We start from the raw sequence: 25,129 nt of genomic DNA on the forward strand, positions 1-25,129 counted from the left end.
TATGAAACATGCAACTAGTTTATTATTCATAAAGTAAGTATAATTTGAGAATAGCCCTTTTGATGATTAATTTCAGCTAATAAAGGCATGCATTTAAAAATGTTTATTTGATGGTACAAATATTGGTGCTCTTCAAAAAGCCATCCTCTTTATTTATAATAAGTATTGCCATCTAGGTTTACTATTTTCAGAGGAAATTCTTTTTTAGAGTAATAAGATGCATAGATGTGAGAAATGACTCTTCAGTTCAGTCACTCAGTCCTGTCCGACTCTTTGAGACCCCATGAACCACAGCACGCCAGGCCTCCCTGTCCATCACCAACTCCCAGAGTCCACCCAAACCCATGTCTGTCGATTTGGTGATGCCATCCAACCAGCTCATCCTCTATTGTCCCCTTCTCCTCCTGCCCTCAATCTTTCCGAGCATCAGGGTCTTTCCCAGTGAGTCAGCTCTTCGCATCAGGTGGCCAAAGTATTGGAGTTTCAGCTTCAGCATCAGTCCTTCCGATGAACACCCAGGACTGATCTCCTTTAGGATGAACTGGCTGGATCTCCTTGCAGTCTAAGGGACTCTCAAGAGTCTTCTCCAATGCCACAGTTCCAAAGCATCAATTCTTCGGTGCTCAGCTTTCTTTATGGTCCAACTCTCACATCCATACATGACCACGGGAAAAACCATAGCCTTGACTAGACGGACCTTGGTTGGCAAAGTAATGTCTCTGCTTTTTAATATGCTGTCTAGGTTGGTCATAACTTTCCTTCCAAGGAGTAAGCGTCTTTTAATTTCATGGCTGCAGTGATTTTGAGAACTCAAGGTATAGTTTTTGTTTTTGCCCACATCACGCATTCTTAGACTCAATTTTTGGCTTAAGGTATTTTCGAACAACTAGCCTTAGGTTCGGAGAAGGCAATGGCAAGCCACTCCAGTGCTCTTGCCTAGAAAATCCCATGGATGGAGGAGCCTGGTAGGCTGCAGTCCGTGGGGTCACTAAGGGTCGGACATGACTGAGCGACTTCACTTTCACTTTTCACTTTCACACATTGGAGAAGGAAATGGCAACCCACTCCAGTGTTCTTGCCTGGAGAATCCTGGGGACGGGGGACCCTGGTGGGCTTCTGTCTATGGGGTCACGCAGAGTCGGACACGACTCAAGTGACGCAGCAGCAGCCTTAGGTTACTGCTGACATCACTACTTTGCTGCTGCTTACATGTTTCTGTAGTCAATGGAAGAAACCAAATTGTCCACCCAAAAAAGATTTAAAGTAGAGTTGTTTTGTTCTGTAATAGAGTCTAGTAACCATTACTTCGCTTCCTACACTGATCACTTGAAAATCTGGCATGGGTGTTTGCTTATTCTGTTTGTCTTTAGGCAGAGGTAAAGGGAAGGGAGATGATGATGCCTGTTCTTACTTAGTAAGCCCAGAGTGTTCTACTCAAGTGTTCTTATTGAGGATTCCCGTTCTGTTTAATTCTGTTCCTAATGACTAATAATTATTATGTCTAAGTTTGTGCCAGAGTGTTGTCTGGGAATTTCTGAATGCTTGTAATCACCCGATATTGAAAGAATTTGAAAAATTGATGGATGTTTTACCAGGTGAAAATTTTCTTTCAAAGACTCTAATCACTCTACCTCAGTTTCCCAATCAAAAAAAGAATATTATTTTATATCAGTGAGCATTTTGAGAATGTAGACAAAGTCCACCTGAGGATTGTCTAGATAAAGTGCTACATTTTTAACCTTGAGAATAAGTAAATAATCATTTGTTCATTTAGACGTTGAATCTACTCTTCGTATCTAGTAGAAGATAAGTGTAATCATAGAATGGGAACACATTTCCATGCCAAGACATTAAGCATTAAAATTATGCTTATTAATGAAAACCTACCTATAAAGGTATGTGTGTTTTTTGTTTATATACATATAAAATCTTTTAATTTCTTATTGGTGTCTTTTGTATCTTCATAGGAAAACTCCCACATGCATTAAATAGCTGTCTATTCTCTTTGAGAGAAGACTGCTCTATCTTGGCCTCCCCACTGAGTGAAGTCTCATTATAATTTGTCTCTTTATGTTTCCAAAATGCTGGCTCTAATGCTTACCTCATTAATGAGACTGGAATGCATCTCATAATGGCTGTTTTGTAGCACTAAAGCCACACAGAGTTAAAAGAATGTTGCCCTTTAATCCATTGGCACAGGAAATGCATTTGCAGTACAGTTGCCCACTTGAGGAGAGATCGATAGAAAAAGAGTTCCTTTTCCCAATTCTGTTAATTTTGAGCACTTTTATTTTGATTTCTCCCCCTATTGTGTGTCATCTTAAAATATAGGGAAAGTAGTAAGAACCGAAAGTGTTTCGATAGTCAGAGAGGTGTCTTCTTTGGTTTAAAGTATTTTTTGTTTCTTAGGTCACGAGGCTACTTTCTTCACATATTTTCTTCATAAAGGCTGGATTGTTTCATGGCTAACCTGATTTGACCATAGCGCACTGCCTGGTGGGAAGCGTTAAACCTCTTATTTTAAGCTAAACAAGATTACTCTGAAGGCTGGCATTAAGGGGGTAGCTTTCAGTGTAATGGTTTAGGGGCTGTGGCACACCCGTGCAGTTTTAGTAATTGAACTCTTCGGGTACTTCAGTTTCTAATAGTTAGCTCTGGAAGCAGCTCGCCATGGGTGCACAAGGAATTGCTAACCGCTTAATTTCCCCATGTTAGCTAATGAGGAAGAATGGGTCACCATGCCAACCCAAACACCCTAGCCATGGGTTTAGAAGCATCCTTCCCAGGATATTTGCTTCTCTTTTGGAGGTTTCTAGTAAAGCAAAAGCTGTGGAATGCCAGACGAAACACAAAACAGGATTCGAAATCATCTCTCATCGGTTGTGATCATTTAACCTGAATTCAGTGGTCATTTGCTTGTATACTGTATAAGTATACTATAAAAGTATACTTTTATACTTTTTCTTTTATACTGTCCTTTTAATTTTGAAGACATGTAAGTGTTAACAGACATTTATGTTGATGTTAATTTTTCAGTTAATATTTCTTGGCTCCTAGATATTGACCCATCAGAGGCCATCTATTTAATTTCATTTGGTTTCTAACAACTCTTACTCTAGTAACAACCGTTCTTTAGAATAGACTTTATTTTTTAGGACAGTTTTAGGTTTACCGAAAAATTGAGTAGAACAGAGTTCTTATATAGTCACATACAGTTTTGCCTGTTATTGACAGTTTACACTAGTACAGTATATGTGTTACAGTTAGTTAACCAATGCTGATACATGCGATAAAGTTCATAGTTCATTCAGATTTCCTTCATTTTTCCTTTATGCCCCCCCTTTTTTTTTCTGTTTCAGGATGCCATCTAGGATAGCCCATTACATTTATTTGGCATGTCTTCATCAGCTCCTCTTGGTTTTGACAGTTTTGCAAAACTTTTCAGTTCAGTTCAGTTCAGTTCAGTTGCTCAGTCGTGTCCGACTCTCCGCGACCCCATGAATCACAGCACGCCATTGTAAAACTTTTAAACTTGACAATTTTGAGGATTCTTAGTCAGATAGTTGGTAAGGTGTTCTCCATTGGAATTGGCTTGATGTTGTTCACATGATTAGACTGGATTTTTTGGTTTTGAAAGGAAGCACACAGATAAAGTGACATTTTCATCACAGAGTATCAGAAATGAAGGGTACATTCTATCAACGTGATTTATCACTGTTCAGGTTGACCTTGATCGTTTGGTTGAGATAGTGTTTTTCAAGTTTCTCTTGTAAAGTTACATTCCCTCTTGTTCCCATTTTCTCATATCATTTTATTATATCATTTGTCAGTATAGACTCATGGATATTTTATGCTTTAGATTATAACCTAATACTACTTTACTTCTCTTATTGATCAAATTGTCTGGCTTTGGCCAGGGGAGCTCTTTAAGCATGCTTGTGTGTCCCTTTGACCCTTTGCCATATCCTGTTTTGTGTGTGTGTGTGTGTGTGTGTGTGTTTGTTTGTGTATGTTTGTTGAGCACTTTCTTACTTTCCAGCACTACAAGATTCTCCAGGCTCACTTTCTATGTTTCCTGGCCCATGCCTAAAATCAGTACATTTGTCCAAAGAACCTTGGTTCTTCTTATTGGAAAATGGTATTTGAAATCAAGATGTGAACACTAGGTAACCTTTTAAGGAATAACTAAAACTGAATTTTAAGTAAAATTAAGGAGCTTTCAACTATACTTAAATGAAAGAACAAGATGGTCATCTTAGATTTTTTTTCCCCTTACATCACATTTAAAAATAATTTAAATGTCCATTTTCTCCAATGTTAGCTAGTATCACATGAAGACATATCACATGAAGAGAAAATTTCAAATAGGCTAATAGTTGTGATTGAAATTTAAAAAATCCTGTTGTTTCTGGTTGCTTTTTATTACCAAATTAATCCAAATATATTTGATTTTAAACTTTGGATAAATATCATGTGTTATTCAGTGTATCACATACATCAATATGCTTTGAAACTCTGGCTTTTTATATTGCCATACTCTTCCCTTCATGAAAATTTTGTTGGATAAGTTATAATCTTGTCTAAATAGTCTGTACATTTTCATCAGTGAATTTTAATCTATATCTGATTTTATGAAGCTGCTCAATATTTGCCTGAATATAAGGAATACTTTCTAATACATGGCCAAACTTAACAGAAAGTATTATGGTATATTATAGAGTCAGCTTGAATAAATGAAAAAATTCCTTATAATATAAAGTGTTAAGTATCTTGCTAACATATATATATATATATTTAATGTACTAACATTTTTTTTTAATGTTCTCAGTCAGTTTTTAAATTCTTTCCTCACAAAGACTGGATGAACCCACCCATTGAACCTCTTTATAATTTTGAAATATCAAATATTAAAATTATTTTATCTTGTTTGTTAGTTGATATAGAAAAAAGTTTCTGATGTTGTAATAGGGTAATTATTAATAAGGAAAATAATTTTTTCTTTGAAGGGAAACAGAACTACCCTGACAACTTGATTATGGCAAAACTGATTAATCTCAGAATATATTCTAGAAAATAATTTCCAAGTGTACTTTTAGCCATGCATTCCTTTGTGTCATGTATTCAGAAACATCTGTTTTTATATTAATCTTTTAGGGTTAGTCTCCAGTGAGAACTATTTCAGAAAGGAGAACAGCGAGGAGAAATCCTGTATTGTTGATATAACAAAAGCTTATGACTACAGTGATGAATGGTGGATTCAAAATAGAGGATGCTCAACTTTTGTTATGTCTGTATAGTCTTTTCTCTCAGTTATTCTTATAACTTTCAGATACTGATTTTATCTACTTTTATTATTACTGTGCTGCTATCATTGCCAAGGGCTTAATTTAGAATTAAATGAGCCTTATGGTTAAGTAATTTATTTTCATTAGTTTGCCAAAAAGTGAGTCTCATGATGGTTTTAATACTCCAAGGCGGAATGTTTACATTTTTCTTCCGTTGAGTCTGAAACAATTCTTTTCAGTTTCCTTTTTGTCTCACAAAATGTGAGAGCAGAAGGCAGTATTGGTGCTGCCATCATGAATGGTAGTTTTCCTTGAACAATATAGAGGGCAGCTGTTGTAATTGACTTTTGCTTTTCTCTTACATTATTTCATTAGTCAAGGACTCCCATGGGGCAGGGGGAATCACTGTATGGCTTCGATAAAGACATCACCACTAATTCATGTGGCAGGGTCTTCTCATCAGCTTTGCCTTCATATTTCAGGTGATGTGTAGGAAAGACTTTGATATTTTATGATAAATTTCTCATTATTTGGTTAAGCTCTAGCTACATCCTTTTATTCCGTAAGTATCCAAAGACGAGAGATAAAATTGTCAGCTATGAATTTCACATTTTTACCTGATTTCCATTCTATGATTTCCTGTTTGACAGTTCCAGAAAAATCTATAAAATTTTGTGATTAGAAATACATAATTCTTTAAAATGAAATGGAGATTAGATCTGGTTTCTCTTTTTATGTTAAAGGTTTCTCTTTTTATGTTAAATTTATGCTAAATTAAAAAAAAAGATATTTGAATTTGTGGAGAAATTAGGCTTTCATGAAGCAGATTTATATCATTCTGTAAGTAGATAGTGAATTAAACCATGAAGGAACCCTGTCCATTCAATTATTGACATAAAATATGTTTGCTGAGAGATTTTTAGGGATCTAGTCATTTTCCCGTTTTTAATTCTACTTTTGGAATGAAATTGTAGTCAGAACAGTGTTCCTCTAGAACATATGTCTTTGCTTTTTTTGTGTACTCTTCATGGAGAGAGATTGAGACAGGCAAAAAATGTTATAATATAAAGGTGATAGGGCCAACTTTCTGTATATGATGATAACCAAGCTATTTTAAAATAGCCTTGGAGTTGTGCGATGTTGTTTAATTTATAGCCCTTCATAAGGGATTAGGAATGAGGATTTAGCATAACAAGATTCAAAATGTGTGAGATGATAGGTATAAACAGACTTTTGGTTTGAGGGTCAGAGTTAGTTTAAGAATAATTTATTGGAATACCTACAAATGTCAGAGTGTATGCTAACTTCTGGGAATTCAAAGATGTGTCAGTTATTTTACCCCAGATATAAAGGAGTAGGGTAACATTATCATAGTTTTGTATGCCAGCTAGGGTGTATTTTGAAATTAAGAGATTTTCTAGCAAAATTAGGGTAAAGATTACAAAATAATTATAGATATATTAAATAGGGACATGGAAAAGATCTTTTGATTAAGAAAATTATAATAGCTACCATAATATTAAATATAGAAAATTATAGGACTAACACATCAGATACTTAAGTGCCTGGACATGGAACAACAGACTGGTTCCAAATAGGAAAAGGTGTACGTCAAGGTTGTATATTGTCACCTTGCTTATTTAACTTACATGCAGAGTACATCATGAGGAACGCTGGGCTGGAAGAAGCACAAGCTGAAATCAAGATTGCTGGGAGAAATATCAATAACCTCAGATATGCAGATGACACTACCCTTATGGCAGAAAGTAAAGAGGAACTCAAAAGCCTCTTGATGAAAGTGAAAGAGGAGAGTGAAAAGGTTGGCTTGAAGCTCAACATTCAGAAAACAAAGATCATGGCATCTGGTCCCATCACTTCATGGGAAATAGATGGAAAAACAGTGGAAACAGTGTCAGACTTTATTTTTTTGGGCTCCAAAATTACTGCACATGCTGATTGCTGCCATGAAATTAAAAGACGCTTGCTCCTTGGAAGGAAAGTTATGACCAACCTGGATAGTATATTAAAAAGCAGAGACATTACTTTGCCAACCAAGGTCCGTCTAGTCAAGGCAATGGTTTTTCCCGTGGTCATGTATGGATGTGAGAGTTGGACTGTGAAGAAGGCTGATCGCCAAAGAATCGATGCTTTTGAACTGTGGTGTTGGAGAAGACTCTTGAGAGTCCCTTATACTGCAAGGAGATCCAACCAGTCCATTTTAGAGGAGATCAATCCTGGATGTTCATTGGAGGGACTGATGCTGAGGCTGAAGCTGCAATACTTTGGCCACCTCATGAGACGAGTTGACTCACTGGAAAAGACTCTGATGCTAGGAAAGGTTGGGGGCGGGAGGAGAAGGGGACGACGGAGAATGAGATGGCTGGATGGCATCACCGACTCTGTGGACATGAATTTGAGTGAGCTCCGGGAGTTGGTGATGGACAGGGAGGCCTGGCGTGCTGTGATTCATGGGGTCGCGGAGAGTTGGACACGACTGAGTGACTGATCTGATCTGATCTGAACCAGAATTTAGATTTGTTAACATTATTTGTATATTTCAAAGCAGTAAAATTCTCTTTTAAACTCAAGAAATATAAGTTTAGGCATAACAGATCTTCGAACCTTTTATTTTTTGTAATAAATTTTGGGTGGCTGTGAATAAATAGCAACTACTCAGAAATTTGAAACTATTTTTGTTTCTTACCCATCAGTGCATCTCTCTGCCATATCCTGTCCCAGATATTTCATCATCTTATGTTTGGTTTAATTGTTTCTAGACTTGGAAAAAATAAACCGACAGAAAACCTTTAGAAACGTATGTATGCATTTGTGAAAAAACAGAGTATTATTTCCTGAATGGCTAATATGATTTTATAATATGCATGTTTTACACAGTGATTTTTCAATAGCTATGTTACTATAAAATGATTTGTTTGCCTTAATTGCTATATAGCATTTTTCATGTTGATATATATTTATATAAATATAAGTAGCTGTATACTATATATAGAGATTATATAAATGCTTTTCCTTTTATAGAATAGACCATATGATCATTACCATAATTTATGTTCATATTGATGTAATGAAGTTTTTAGTTCTTTCCTTGTTTTTGCTTTTATTAATAATGCTGCATTCAGTTCATTTCAGTTCAGTTCAGTCACTCAGTCGTGTCCGACTCTCCACGACCCCATGAATCATAGCACGCCAGGCCTCCCTGTCCATCACCAACTCCTGGAGTTCACTCAAACTCATGTCCACAGAGTCGGTGATGCCATCCAGCCATCTCATTCTCCGTCGTCCCCTTCTCCTCCCGCCCCCAACCTTTCCCAGCATCAGAGTCTTTTCCAGTGAGTCAACTCGTCGCATGAGGTGGCCAAACTATTGCAGTTTCAGCTTTAGCATCAGTCCTTCCAATGAATACCCAGGATCGATCTCCCTTAGAATGGACTGGTTGGATCTCCTTGCAGTACAAGGGACTCTCAAGAGTCTTCTCCAACACCACAGTTCAAAAGCATCAATTCTTTGGCGATCAGCTTTCTTCACAGTCCAACTCTCACATCCATACATGGCCACGGGAAAAACCATAGCCTTGACTTTGTTGGCAAAGTAATGTCTCTGCTTTTTAATATATTATCAAGGTTGGTCATAACTTTCCTTCCAAGGAGTAAGTGTCTTTTAATTTCATGGCTGCAATCAGCATCTGCAGTGATTTTGGAGCACCCCAAAATAAAGTCTGACACTGTTTCCACTGTTTTTCCATCTATTTCCCATGAAGTGATGGGACCAGATGCCATGATCTTTGTTTTCTGAATGTTGAGCTTCAAGCCAACCTTTTCACTCTCCTCTTTCACTTTCATCAAGAGGCTTTTGAGTTCCTCTTCACTTTCTGCCATAAGGGTAGTGTCATCAGCATATCTGAGATTATTGATATTTCTCCCAGGAATCTTGATTCCAGCTTGTGCTTCTTCCAGCCCAGCATTCCTCATGATGTACTCTGCATATAAGTTAAATAAGCAAGGCGACAATATACAGCCTTGACGCACTCCTTTTCCTATTTGGAACCAGTCTGTTGTTCCATGTACAGTTCTAACTGTTGCTTCCTGACCTGCATACAGGTTTCTCAAGAGGCAGGTCAGGTGGTCTGGGATTCCCATCTCTTTCAGAATGTTCCGCAGTTTATTGTGATCCACACAGTCAAAGGCTTTGGCATAGTCAATGAAGCAGAAATAGATGCTCTTCTGGAACTCTCTTGCTTTCTCCATGATCCAGCGGATGTTGGCAATTTGATCTCTGGTGCCTCTGCCTTTTCTAAAACCTGCTTGAACATCTGGGAGTTCACTGTTCACATATTGCTGAAGCCTGGCTTGGAGAATTTTGAGCATGACTTTACTAACATGTGAGATGAGTGCAATTGTGCGGTAGTTTGAGCATTCTTTGGCATTGCCTTTCTTTGGGATTGGAATGAAGACTGACCTTTTCCAGTCCTGTGGCCACTGCTGAGTTTTCCAAATTTGCTGGCATAATGAGTGCAGCACTTTCACAGCATCATCTTTCACGATTTCAAATAGCTCAACTGGAATTCCATCACCTCCACCTGCTTTGTTTGTAGTGATGCTTTCTAAGGCCCACTTGACTTCACATTCCAAGATGTCTGGCTCTAGGTCAGTGATCATGTTATCGTGACTATCTTGGTCATGAAGATCTTTTTTGTACAGTTCTTCTGTGTATTCTTGCCCCCTCTTCTTAATATCTTCTGCTTCTGTTAGGTCCATACCATTTCTGTCCTTTATCGAGCCCATCTTTGCTTGAAATGTTCCCTTGGAATCTCTGATTTTCTTGAAGAGATCTCTTGTTTTTCCTATTCTGTTGTTTTCCTCTATTTCTTTGCATTGATCACTGAGGAAGGCTTTCTTATCTCTCCTTGCTATTCTTTGGAACTCTGCATTCAGATGCTTATATCTTTCCTTTTGTCCTTTGCTTTTTGCTTCTCTTCTTTTCACAGCTATTTGTAAGGCTTCCTCAGACAGCCATTTTGCTTTTTGCATTTCTGTTCCATGGGGATGGTCTTGGTCCCTGTCTCCTGTACAATGTCATGAACCTCCGTCCAGAGTTCATCAGGCACTCTATCTATCAGATCTAGTCCCTTAAATCTATTCCTCACTTCCACTGTATAATCATAAGGGATTTGATTTAGGTCATATCTGAATGGTGCATTAGATGGCATTATATTCAGATCTAAGAGGTTTTATTATAGAGTATGTAACTAAATTCAAATGACCAAATGACAGAGGATATAAATTATTAATTTCCCTAAACACTTCCAAATTTCCGACCCAATTTGTGCAATTTATGTTTTTTCCCCAGTGTATGGTAGATCTCATTTTAGCACAATTTCAGGGACTTTAATATCCAGTTCTCTTTTTTTTTTCTTAAGTTGATTTGAAATACGTTCTTTTCACTTCAGCTTTCACTGATTATTGAGATTGAGCATCTTTTCAGATATTTATTATTCTCTTTTCTCTGAATTTCATGTCTGTAGTTTCACACCGGTATTTACTATTGGATTATTTGCTTTTTTGTGGTTTATACTTAGAAGACTCATTTTTTTTTTTTTTTCTGAGAACAAACCCTTTGTCTTCCGTGTGTGCAACAAGACTTGAATATTTCAACCCCGAATTCTACTTGTTCCAAAGATCTCAATTTCTTTGTAGTCTGACCTTCATGGCACTCATTTATTACACTAGGAATTCAATTCGTCCCAGAGCCTGAAAGGAAGCATTATTTATATTTCATTATGGTTCCTTCATTTTGAACGGGAGGAAAACGTGCCTTAGACTTTGTGAAATGAAAGGTAAGAGTCCAACAGTATTTTCAGTGGTAGTAATGAGGGTTAGACTTGAGCAAATATTTGATGATTCTCGCCCTTGTCTATGTTAAAATCTCCTCTGGAGATGTTATACTAGAGCATCAGTATTTCTAAAAGCTCACAATTGATACTGATCATTCTTTAGGTTGAAAACTATCATTGAAGCCACTGTGATCCTTCTCCTTCCAAAGTATTTTTGTAGACAAAGTAGAATATGTGACGCGCCAAGAATACATGGGCTATCATTTTTTCTTACAGCACATAAAAGAAGAGTGTCTGCCACGTAAAGAAGCCTTATTAATCTGTTGAATGAACTGATTAGGCTTATACTGTTACATTGCAATCATTTTACAATGCTCTCAGTCATAGGTTATACCCAGATCATGTTTAAATTTCCCAGACTTTGGAATCTCATCTTCTGTATGCGGTGTTTTACCAGTTTTGACTTTCAAGTCTAAGGTGGCAACTCATCAGAATTCTCATGCCTTATCTTGGGAATATCTGTGTTGAATCATTTTTCTGCCCCACTTGGAGAACAAAACAGTGCAGAGGTGCTGAGGCTAATCACGTGGTCACTTGGCTCCTTGTTGGTACCTCAATAAAAATTGTTAATTTGACTTAATATGTAAATCAGAGTTTAGTGACCAAAATCAAGAAATAAAAGCTTTCCATCTCCGCAGGATTATTGAATATGAGGTTAGAAGTGAGACTTGGTTTTTATCAGAGTCCCATTCTTATAAATGATAATTTAAACAAAATTCGATGAGGCATTACAGAGACTTGAAAGTCACAATGTTAATCTTTGGCTACCACTTTTTAAAGTATGAACCCACCTCGAGGCATTAGAAATTCTTCTACTTTAAAAATTTTAGCCTTAATTGTCTTTAAACTGTTAGCTCAGTTTTCCTTTCATAGTGCCATTTATTTAGCCCACGTAGATTTTGCCATTATGGGAGAATGGACATATAAATACTTTATAAGTTAATGCACATTTTATTTTTCAGGCTTTTTCACTTTTCTCATTTTCTCAGCACTTAGCTTTATGGGTTCCCAGGTAGTTCAGTGGTAAATAATCAACCTGTCAATGCAGGAGACACAGGAGATGCGAGTTCGATCCCTGGTTGGGGAAGATCCCCTGGAGAAAAAAATGGCAATGCTCTCCAGTATTCTTGCTGGGATAATACCATGGACAGAGAAGCTTGGCAGGCTACAGTCCATGGGGTCGCAAAGTGTTGGATGAGACTGAGCATGCTCGCAGCCTTCTTATATAATATTTATCATTAAATTGTCTTCATTACTCACATCTTTATTTTGTAGTTGAGTGTATTGATATTTTCTTCCATCATAATTAAGACTAGAATCATTTTATCATATCTTAATTCTTAATGTTTTATTTTTTAATACTTTATTAAAATTTAATATAATGATATTTTATTAAAAATTAATAAGACAGTTTTGCCTTGTGACATTTCTATAAGAATGAAAATTATATAAAATTAAGGCTAATTTATGGTTATATAATTATCAAAATTATGTAATCATTAAGGCTAATTTATGCTGAAGTTGAAGCTCCATTACTTTGGTCATGTGATGTGAAGGTCTGACTCATTTGAAAAGACCATGATTTTGGGAAATGTTAAAGACAGGAGGAGAAGGGGTCAGTGAAGGATGAGATGGTTAAAGGCATCGCTGACTCAATGGACATGAGTTTGAACAAGCTTCGGGAGTTGGTGATGGACAGGGAAACATGGCGTGCTGCAGTCTGTGGGCTCAAAAAGAGTAGGGCATAACTGAGTGACTGAACTGAACTGAAGACTCACTTATTCTGGAGTTTCACGACCAGCAAAGAAACCTGATTACATTTCTCTCCCCATGTAATTCTCTTACTCCCTTACTTTTCTTGCCTGATTATAGCTGTTTTTGTAATGCCTTCTTTCTCCCTCTCATGCTCCCTGCTTACCCCCACCAGAAGATACTGTAGTAGAATGGCTCTAGTTACACTTAGAGCATTTGGTTAATACTCGGTTACAAAATGGACTTTTGGTACAAATTCAAAGTTGAATTGTTTTCCCTGATCTGTCTTCTTTATGATAACTTGGTACCTTGCCTCATTTGTCTTTGCCAAATAATATGTTTCTCCTTTGTGTAATCTAAGAATACTCAATTATGTGATTGATTTAACAAGTTATTACAACTTCTATGGTTTTGTGGGGTTTCTCCCTTAAATGGGTTGAATGCCCCAACCAAAAGACAAAGGCTGGCTGAATGGATACAAAAACAAGACCCCCATATATGTTGTCTACAAGAGACCCACCTCAGAATGAGGGACACATACAGACTGAAAGTGAAGGGCTAGAAAATGATATTCTATGCAAATAGAGACGAAAATAAAGCAGGAGTGGCTATACAGTGGAAGTGAGAAATAGATTTAAGGGACTAGATCTGATTGATAGAGTGCCTGATGAACTCTGTACGGAGGTTCGTGACTTTGTACAGGAGACAAGGACCAAGACCATCACCATGGAAAAGAAATGCAAAAGAGCGAAATGGCTGTTTGAGGAGGCCTTACAAATAGCTGTGAAAAGAAGAGAAGCGAAAAGCAAAGGAGAAAAGGAAAGATATAAGCATCTGAATGCAGAGTTCCAAAGAATAGCAAGGAGAGATAAGAAAGCCTTCCTCAGTGATCAATGCAAAGAAATAGAGGAAAACAACAGAATAGGAAAAACAAGAGACCTCTCCCGTGGTCATGTATGGATGTGAGAGTTGGACTGTGAAGAAAGCTGATTGCCGAAGAATCGATGCTTTTGAACTGTGGTGTTGGAGAAGACTCTTGAGAGTCCCTTATACTGCAAGGAGATCCAACCAGTTCATTCTAAAGGAGATCAATCCTGGATGTTCATTGGAGGGACTGATGCTAAAGCTGAAACTCCAATACTTTGGCCACCTCATGCGACGAGTTGACTCACGGGAAAAGTCTCTGATGCTGGGAAAGGTTGGGGGCGGGAGGAGAAGGGGACGACGGAGAATGAGATGGCTGGATGGCATCACCGACTCTGTGGACATGAGTTTGAGTGTACTCCGGGAGTTAGTGATGGACAGGGAGGCCTGGCGTGCTGTGATTCATGGGGTCGCGGAGAGTCGGACACGACTGAGTGACTGAACTGAACTGAACTGAAGGGAACATTTCAAGCAAAATGGGCTCGATAAAGGACAGAAATGATATGGACCTAACAGAAGCAGAAGATATTAAGAAGAGGTGGCAGGTATACACAGAAGAACTGTACAAAAAAGATGTTCACGACCAAGATCGTCACAATAACGTGATCACTGACCTAGAGCCAGACATCTTGGAATGTGAAGTCAAGTGGGCCTTAGAAAGCATCACTACTAACAAAGCTAGTGGAGGTGATGGAATTCCAGTTGAGCTATTTCAAGTCTTAAAAGATGATGCTGTGAAAGTGCTGCACTCATTATGCCAGCAGATTTGGAAAACTCATCAGTTGACCACAGGACTGGAAAAGGTCAGTCTTCATTCCAATCCCAAAGAAAGGCAATGCCAAAGAATGCTCAAACTACCGCACAATTGCACTCATCTCACACGCTAGTAAACTCATGCTCAAAATTCTCCAAGCCAGGCTTCAGCAGTATGTAAACCGTGAACTCCCTGATGTTCAAGCAGGTTTTAGAAAAGGCAGAGGCACCAGAGATCAAATTGCCAACATCCGCTGGATCATGGAGAAAGCAAGAGAGTTTCAGTAAAACATCTATTTCTGCTTCATTGACTATGCCAAAGCCTTTGACTGTGTGGATCACAATAAACTGTGGAACATTCTGAAAGAGATGGGAATCCCAGACCACCTGACCTGCCTCTTGAGAAACCTGTATGCAGGTCAGGAAGCAACAGTTAGAACTGTACATGGAACAACAGACTGGTTCCAAATAGGAAAAGGTGTACGTCAAGGCTGTATATTGTCGCCTTGCTTATTTAACTTATATGCAGAGTACATCATGAGGAAGGCTGGGCTGGAAGAAGCACAAGCTGGAATCAAGATTGCTGGGAGAAATATCAATAACCTCAGATATGCAGGTGACACTACCCTTATGGCAGAAAGTAAATAGGAACTCAAAAGCCTCTTGATGAAAGTGAAAGAGGAGAGTGAAGAGGTTGACTTGAAGCTCAACATTCAGAAATCAAAGATTATGGCATCTGGTCCCATCACTTCATGGGAAATAGATGGAAAAACAGTGGAAACAGAGTCAGACTTTATTTTTTTGGGCTCCAAAATCACTGCAGACGCTGATTGCAGCCATGAAATTAAAAGACGCTTGCTCCTTGGAAGGAAAGTTATGAGCAACCTTGATAGTATATTAAAAAGCAGAGACATTACTTTGCCAACAAAAGTCCGTCTAGTCTAGGCATTGGTTTTTCCCTTGGCCATGTATGGATGTGAGAGTTGGACTGTGAAGAAAGCTGATCGCCGAAGAATCGATGCTTTTGAACTGTGGTGTTGGAGACGACTCTTGAGAGTCCCTTATACTGCAAGGAGATCCAACCAGTCCATTCTAAAGGAGATCAAACCTGGGTATTCATTGGAGGGACTGATGCTAAAGCTGAAACTGCAATAGTTTGGCCACCTCATGCGACGAGTTGACTCACTGGAAAAGACTCTGATGCTGGGAAAAGTTGGGGGCGGGAGAAGAAGGGGACGACCGAGAATGAGATGGCTGGATGGCATCACCATGAGTTTGAGTGTACTCCAGGAGTTGGTGATGGACAGGGAGGCCTGGCGTGCTGTGATTCATGGGGTCGCGGAGATTCGGATACGACTGAGCGACTGAACTGAACTGAACTGAACTGAGCAATACATATATCACATAAAATAGATTTTAAAACAAAGGCTGTGAAAAGAGACAAAGAAGAAAACTACATAATAATCAAAGGATCAATCCAAGAGGAAGATATAACAATTATAAATATTTATGCATCCAACACAGGAGCACTGCAATATGTAAGACAATTACTAACAAGTATGAAAGGGGAAATTAACAATAATGCAATAATAGTGGGAGACTTTAAAACCCCACTTACACCTATGGATAGATCAACTAAACAGAAGATTAACAAGGAAACACAAACTTTAAATGATACAATAGACCAGTTAGACCTAATAGATCTCTGTAGGACATTTCACCCCCAAACAATGAATTTCACCTTTTTCTCAAGTGCACACGGAACCTTTTCCAGGATAGATCACATCCTGTGCCATCAATCTAGCCTTGATAAATTCAAAAACACTGAAATCATTCCAAGCATCTTTTCTGACCACAATGCAGTAAGATTAGATCTCAATTACGGGAGAAAAACTATTAAAAATGCCAACATATGGAGGCTGAACAACACACTGCTGAATAATGAACAAATCATAGAAGAAATCAAAAGAGAAATCAAAATATGCAAAGAAATAAATGAAAATGAAAAAACAACAACCCAAAACCTCTGGGACACTGTAAAAGCAGTGCTAAGGGGAAGGTTCATAACAATACAGGCACACCTCAAGAAACAAGAAAAAAGTCAACTAAATAATCTAACTCTACACCTAAAGAAACTAGAAAAGGAAGAAATGAAGAACCACAGGGTTAGTGGAAGGAAAGAAATCGTAAAAATTAGTGTAGATATAAATGCAAAAGAAACAGACCATAGCAAAAATCAACAAAGCCAAAAACTGGTTCTTTGAGAAGGCAAATAAAATTGACAAACCGCTAGCCAGACTCATCAAGAAAAAAGGGAGAAGAACCAAATCAATAAAATTAGAAATGAAAATGGAGAGATCACAGCCGACAACACAGAAACACAAAGGATTATTAGAGAATAATATCAGCAATTATATGTCAATAAAATGAATAACCTGGAAGAAATGGACAAATTCCTAGAAAAGTACAACTTTCCGAAACTGAACCAGGAAGAAATAGAAAATCTGAACAGATCCATCACAAGCACGGAATTAGAGGCTGTAATCAGAAATCTTCCAGCAAACAAAAGCCCAGGTCCAGATGGCTTCAAAGCTGAATTCTACCAAAAATTTAGAGAAGAGCTAACACCTATTCTACTCAAACTCTTCCAGAAAATTGCTGAGGAAGGGAAACTTCCAAACTCATTCTATGAGGCCAACATCACCCTAATCCCAAAACCTGGTAAAGATCCCACACAAAAAAGAAAACTACAGACCAATATCACTAATGAACATAGATGCAAAAATCCTTAACAAAATTCTAGCAATCAGAATCCAACAACACATAAAGAAGATCATACATCATGACCAAGTGGGCTTTATCCCAGGAATGCAAGGATTCTTCAATATCCGCAAATCAATCAACGTAATACACCACATTCAGTTCAGTTCAGTTCAGTCGCTCAGTCGTGTCCGACTCTTTGCGACCCCATGAATCACAGCACGCCAGGCCTCACTGTCCATCACCAACTCCCAGAGTTCACTCAGACTCATGTCCATTGAGTCAGTGATGCCATCCAGCCATCTCATTCTCTGTCATCGCCGTGTCCTCCCACCCCCAGTCCCTCCTAGCATCAGACTCTTTTCTAGTGAGTCAACTCGTCCAATGAGGTGGCCAAAGTGGAGTTTCAGCTTTAGCATCAGTCCTTCCAATGAACACCCAGGATTGATCTCCTCTAGAATCGACTGGTTGGATCTCCCTGCAGTCCGAGGGACTCTCAAGAGTCTTCTCCAACACAACAGTTCAAAAGCATCAACTCTTCGGCGATCAGCTTTCTTCACAGTCCAACTCTCACATCCATACATGACCACGGGAAAAACCATAGCCTTGACTAGACGGACCTTGGTTGGCAAAGTAATGTCTCTGCTTTTTAATATGCTATCTAGGTTGGTCATAACTTTCCTTCCAAGGAGTAAGCGTCTTTTAATTTCATGGCTGAATCAGCATCTGCAGTGATTTTGGAGCCCAAAAAAATAAAGTCTGACAGTGTTTCCACTGTTTCCCCATCTATTTCCCATGAAGTGATGGGACCAGATGCCATGATCTTTGTTTTCTGAATGTTGAGCTTCAAGCCAACCTTTTCACTCTCCTCTTTCACTTTCATCAAGAGGCTTTTGAGTTCCTCTTTACTTTCTGCCATAAGGGTAGTGTCATCTGCATATCTGAGGTTATTGATATTTCTCCCAGCAATCTTGATTCCATCTTGTGCTTCTTCCAGCCCAGCGTTCCTCATGATGTACTCTGCATATAAGTTAAATAAGCAGGGTGACAATATTCAACCTTGACGTACTCCTTTTCCTATTTGGAACCAGTCTGCTGTTCCATGACCAGTTCTAACTGTTGCTTCCTGACCTGCATACAGGTTTCTCAAGAGGCAGGTCAGGTGATCTGGTATTCCCCTGTCTTTCAGAATGTTCTACAGTTTATTGTGATCCACAGAGTCAAAGGCTTTGGCATAGTCAATGAATCAGAAATAGATGTTTTTCTGGAACTCTCTTGCTTTCTCCATGATCCAGCCGATGTTGCCTATTTTATCTCTGGTTCCTCTGCCTTTTCTAAAACCTGCTTGAACATCTGGAGGTTCACGGTTCACATATTGCTGAAGCCTGGTTTGGAGAATTTTGAGCATGACTTTCCTAGCGTGTGAGATGAATGCAATTGTGCGGTAGTTTGAGCATTCTTTGGCGTTCCCTTTCTTTGGGAGTGGAATGAAGACTGACCTTTTCCAGTCCTGTGGCCACTGCTGAGTTTTCCAAATTACATAAATTAATTTTGAGAAGGAATCTGCCACAAATGTTTTAACACTTGTTGAACAATTAATTTTAGGCAGTTAATTCTGTGAATTTAGCATTAATGTGTGTGTATGTTAGTCGCTCTGTCATGTCTGACTCTTTGAAACCCCATAGACTGTAGTCTGCTAGACTCCTCTACCCATGGGATTTCCCAGACAAAAATATTGGAGTGGGTTGTCATTTTTTTCTCTGTGGGATCTTCGCCACCCAGGGCTTGAACCTGGGTCTCCTGCATTGTAGACAGATTCTTTACTGACCTAGCCACCAGGGAATGATCTGACATTAATGAAAAATTTCTATTTTGGCGAGTTTAAGTTTGAGGTACCTAACGTATCTTTGACTATACCCAGTAGGCAGTTGTGTAAATGACCTGAAGATGAAGAAAAGTTAAGATGATGTCATTAGTATTTACTAACAATTGGTAATATCATGTTCCTTGCTGACATAGGTTCAGAGTAGAGATGGAGCAGATGATCCCGGATGAGTTCTGTGGCTTATAGCAAGAAGAGCTGGGGTGAATGAGAGACAGTCAGAAGAGGAGAGTTCAGTGATGGCTGCACAATATGATAAGACACTATTTTCATAGAATGTGTCCATGCTCAAAATACATTGCTTTGTAGACTAGGATTTTTCCTTTTTTTTGGAAGGGATATAATTGACATTTAACATTGAATTAGTTTTAAGTATACTACATGATGATCTGATATATGTATATATTGCAAAATGAATACCACAGTAAATTTAGCTAACATCCATCACCACAAACACATAAATTTCTGTTTTTTTCTTGTGATAGCAACATTTAAGATGTATTCTCTTAGCAACTTTCAAGTATGCAATACAATGTTTTTAACTACCATCCCCATGCTGTATATTACATCTCCAGAACTTATTTATCTTATAATTGGACTTTTTTTTTTTTTTAACCTTTTGACTATCCTTACCCCTTCACTCATTTTGGCTGTCCTAACAACCCCTTCCTCTGGCAATCCCAGTCTGTTTTTATCTACAATTTCAGTTTTGTTTTTGTTTTTTTAATATTCCACCTATTAGTGAGGTCATACAATATTTGTTCTTCTCTGTCTGACTTATTTCAGTTAGCATGATGCCTTCAGGGCCTCTTTTGTTGCTGTTGACAGAACTTATACTTTAATGGCTGAGTAATACTCCATTGTACATATATAGCACATTTGCTTTGCCCATTCATTCACTGATGGACACTTACGTTGTTTCTTTGTCTTGGCTGTTGTAAATAATGTTGCAGTAAATAGTGATTATGGGTATGTAGGTATCTTTTTTAGATAGAGATTTCATTTTCTTTGGACAGATGTCCAGAAGTGGAATTACTGAATGATATGGTAGTTCTATTTTTAATTTTTTGAGAGGCCTCCGCACCGTTTTGTGTAGTGGCTGCACCACTTTGCATTCCCATCAAAAGTGCAAAGGTGTTCCTTTTTCTTCACCTTATTGCCAACACTTGCTCTTTCTTCTCTTATTGATAATAGTCATTCTTACAGTTGTGAAGTGATATATTGTGATTCTCATTTGCATTTTCCTGAGAATAAGTGATATTGAGCACCTTCTCCCATACCTGTTGGTCATCTGTATATCTTCCCTGGAAAAATGTCTGTTCAGATCTTCTGTCCATTTTTAAAAGATTGTTGTTTTTTTCTCTTATGTGAGCTCTTATATATATTTTGTCTATTAACCCCTTACCAGATACATGAATTGCGAATATCATCTCACATTTTTAGTGATTTGCCTTTTTATTTTGTTCAGTGGTTTCCTTTGCTATGCAGATTAATTTGATATACTCCCACTTGTTTATTTTTGCTTTTGTTACCTTTTACAGGTTGTTTTTTTAAGCTCAATATTTGGCATGTTCTTTGTGTGGTTCCAAGCACCTTTCTGAACGTCTTTGAGGAAGACAGTTTTATATAGTGCCAGAATGTGTGCACCCATTCTGTGTGATCTCCATAAGAGGTCACATTAGCAGTGAATCATTAAAGTTGGGAAATGGCATCAGCTCTTCTCCTTTTCCCACTGCCTCTTTGGAACTTACGTTGAGGTCCCTAAATTCTTATTTGGGGAAAGAATTTGCCAGAAATTTTTATTAACAGTGATGCCCTTTGGCCTTCCTCCCTCAGTTTTGTCTTTTTATTAAAGCCATTTTACTTTTAAAAAGTTATTATTGACATGAAAATTTTAGGATTCATGAGGAGTCTTCTTAAATGTTTATTATCACTGATGTCACTGAGAGCACCAGATAGTAGATGAAAGCCCAGTTTATGAATTCTGCAGAGAGATCAAGAGAGTTAAACAGGGACTGACATAGACATACCACAGTTCCCCTTATTATATGAAAGTATTTGTTCCTGTGAAACCTTTTGTAAGCTGAAATAGCATAAAGCAAATAAGCTATATTCCCTTAGGAAACATCTTGCTAGCAGATGTACAAAATAAATGGAGATGAAGTGCAGATGGTCCCTGAAACTGTTTAAAGCCGTGGTAGCTTGATGCTGAGTGTAGTTCCTGGGGAAAAACCTTGGGGATTCCACTCTCACTGTTTGGGGTATGCATTGCCTCTCTAGATGGCTCTCTGCAAAAACAAATGCTGGACCTGTTTTCACTTTTCACCTTTTTTTTGTAAAAGTGAAAATCCTCTTTGCATTTTTGTTGTTGTTGCTAATGAGACTAGGTACTAGTTTAGGTCTTTTGTGAAAGCAAAATGGCATTAAGTGAACACTTGAAAAGCAGGGTATACCTGTAGCTAAATTCTCTTTTTCCTTTGAGCTATGTGGAATCCTGTCAACTTCATGTTTTTTGGCATGCCTGCTCTTTGTTTTCCCCAGAATCTAAACTATAAAATGAAAGAAGACATTAGATGTTTACTATAACCATATACAGTGCTGAGTACTTTATATTGTGGTCTCATTTTGACCTAATACCATTTTTGGGAGGGAAATATTTTCAGCCCTTTTATAGAGGTCAAGAAAGTGAAGCTCTGGTTACTGCTGTTTAGTGAGAAACAAGAGGAAAAGACACTCATGAAAAGTTGTATACAGAACTGGATTCCATAGTCAATTTTTTTAAGCTTACAGGAGCCCTAAGCATGTTTAAAGAAGATAGAAACAAAGTCATATATTTGAAACCTAATACTCTGTTTTTAGTTGTCCATTTAAAGATACTTTTCGTTTTTAAATGATCTGTTCCTGTGCTGTATTGATGACGATCTTAATTTTTTCCCCCTCTTTTTTGGTTTCAGAGGAAGAACTTGTCTCTTTTTCTCAGCATTAGTTTGTTAACTTTCTGGGGAACTTCCCTTTTGGGTGCCCGTTTATACTGGATGGGAAACAAACCACCAAGCTTTTCCAACTCTGACAACCCAGCTGCTGATTCGGACAGCCTCCTGGCTCGCACGCTCACCTTCTTCTACTTGCCAACCAAGAACCTTTGGCTGTTGCTATGCCCAGATACCCTCAGTTTTGATTGGTCAATGGACGCCGTGCCTCTGCTCAAAACAATTTCTGATTGGAGAAACTTACACACTGTGGCCTTCTATACTGGACTCCTCCTCCTTGCCTACTATGGTTTGAAGAGCCCAAGCATAGAAAGAGAATGCAACGGGAAATTTGTAACAAATGGCAAGCAGAATGCAAATGGACATAGCTGCCATTCAGAGGTGGAGTACGGGAGCTCAGAGATTAAACCCAGCTTTGCATCCAAAGTAGAAAATGGCATTAGAAACAATGCATCGCAGAGAACACAGCTTCCTTCTACGGAGAACATAGTTGTTCTGTCTTTATCTTTGTTGATAATACCCTTTGTTCCTGCCACGAACCTGTTTTTCTATGTCGGCTTTGTAATTGCAGAGCGAGTATTGTATATTCCTAGTATGGGCTTTTGCCTCCTCATTACAGTGGGTGCCAGAGCCCTTTATGTCAAAGTCCAAAAGAGGTTTCTCAAGAGCTTGATTTTTTATGCTACAGCTGCATTAATTGTTTTCTATGGACTCAAGACGGCAATCAGGAACGGAGACTGGCAGAATGAGGAAATGCTGTATAGGTCAGGGATAAAAGTAAACCCAGCTAAAGGTAATATTTTATTTTATGCTTTTACCTGGATGGTTTACTCTTTCTGCCTTTTTATATCTTTCCTTCTTGCTTTTTAACAGTGTTAAGAAGAGGTTCTTGTAATACTTACTTGAACATTTTCTTTTCTTTCTAAGAGATGAGCAATGTGACCATTTTAGAGACTACCATTGTTCCGTATTTGGAATAGAGTGTTTTCCTGAGTTCCTGACTATACTTGTCCATAGGAGTTAGAGCTCCTATTGTGTTAAAATATTGACTGTCGTCAGAATTTAGAAAAATGCTTGATTTCCACATTTTAAAATAGTGATATGGACATCATCTCTTTTCATCGTGTAATAAAAGTCAGGTTATCTCACTTGGATAGTTTAGCTCTTCTGTTTTCCAAGCATCGCCTGAGGAAATACCACACAGCTTACACTGACATTTTTAAAAGATTTGGAGATCAGGCTACCTCTGAATCTTGGCATCATGTCTGTAGGTGTCAGTGCCTGCCTGTGTAAGCGTTGAGTCATCCTTAGTTTTGCAGAGACTAAATTATCTGGATGTTGCCAAGCAGTTTGCACATTCTCATTTGCAAGTAAGTCACTTAAGGAAATACACTTTTTACTGTACAATGAGAAGATTGAGTATATTTTTCATGATTGCTTTTGATTTAGAAAATTATTTAGCAAATCTCACAATCTATTGCTAGAGAAGAAAGTAGCCTTTAAAGTGTAAATGAATAGTCAAAAGCTGTTTAATTCAGTGATTTCTCTGGTTTAGGCAAGGAAATGATGACAGAAGCTGCAGAGCAGTTGAATGAAAATAAGTGTACATTTTAAGTACAAAAATATATCATAGTAAATAGTGCCAGAGTCTTGTTCTACATAAACTATTTTTTTGTGATTTATCCTTTAAATTATGGCAGCTTGCATAGCGTTTGAACTGGGCTTTTTCTACTTTTTCCAACACATTTCTGTTCCAGCACATTTCCAACACATTGGATTGTTCACATTTCTGTTCCGGTATTCAAATACTGAATGTGTGAGACTGTTCCTAATGAATGGAATGGCCTGCTGATACATATGACGATATTTATCCAAATATCTAGATGTCCCACAAACAACTCTGGCATTCCTATCTGATTACCAATTTAGAGTTGTTGTACAACTACTCGTTTCTTTAAGACAAGGGACTAATTGTTGGTATTTAAAATGTTTAATACATTGCAGAGACTTTAATAGAGGCAGAAACATTAAAATTGAACTGATACATGGCATAGAATTCTTCAGTTTTCATGGAAAAATCTTTACCTTGTGGCTTTTTATATAGTGAGCACTGCACAATTTATTGAATGTCTGCACCTGAATCTTGCTGTAAAAGTTGTTGCAATCCATTCTGATAGAATGCTTTTTGGCTAGTTTTTCTTCACTGGTACATGAGAATATATAAAACATGGCTAGGTTGCCAGTTTATTTTCCTGCTGTTTAAAAGAGATACATAGTAAAGAATTAAAAGAAAACCTCAGCATATTTCATCACAGGGTTGATGGAGGATTTATTAAATGTATTGGTTAAGTTTCAGGTTAATCTCCTGTAACAAAGAGGCAAGATAACAGTGGCTGAAAGAAGATAGAATCATTATTGTTTCATAACAGTCTAAGCCTGTGTAGTCCAGAGCTGATAAGATGGCGCCGTGGGTCTTCTGGATCCGTGTGCCTTTGCTTTTGTTTCCTTGCCATCTCAGTGGGGTCACCCTGTCCAAGTGGTCCAAGATGGCTCAGTGTCACTTCAGCACTTCAGCTAGCAGGAAGAGGGACAGAAGGGATAAATGGTGGGTGTTCCCATTCTCTTTAAGAGCATATCACAGAAAATGCCATCCCATGCTCGCTCCCAGACTCTGGGCCACACCTCACTACAAGGAAGGCTGGGAAATATTATCTTTATTCTGGGAATCCAAGCACCCTGCCACACTGTATTGCTCTTGAAGAAGGGTAGGGCTGATCCTGAGATGCTACTATAAGTAGCAGTCTCTCTCCCAGGGTAGGTGAAAAAATTCCCGAATACTTTCCAGCATTAGCTACTATACTGTTGACAGCTA

General features: G+C 38.2%; 1 protein-coding gene across 2 annotated transcripts in view; it reads left to right on the plus strand.

Annotated features, from left to right (window-relative positions):
* The window catches only part of TMTC2 (transmembrane O-mannosyltransferase targeting cadherins 2), a 461,860-nt gene that overhangs the window by 202,342 nt on the left and 234,389 nt on the right, over positions 1-25,129 (plus strand). For both annotated transcript variants that reach the window (XM_055396594.2, XM_055396593.2), the window contains exon 3: positions 22,222-23,050. In XM_055396594.2, the coding sequence (XP_055252569.1) occupies positions 22,222-23,050 (829 nt within the window). The remainder of the gene's footprint in view (positions 1-22,221; positions 23,051-25,129) is intronic.

Source organism: Moschus berezovskii, chromosome 6 (genome assembly GCF_049115385.1).
Source record: "Moschus berezovskii isolate FMDL1 chromosome 6, NW_MosBer_1.0, whole genome shotgun sequence".
NCBI classification, from domain to species: domain Eukaryota; kingdom Metazoa; phylum Chordata; class Mammalia; order Artiodactyla; family Moschidae; genus Moschus; species Moschus berezovskii.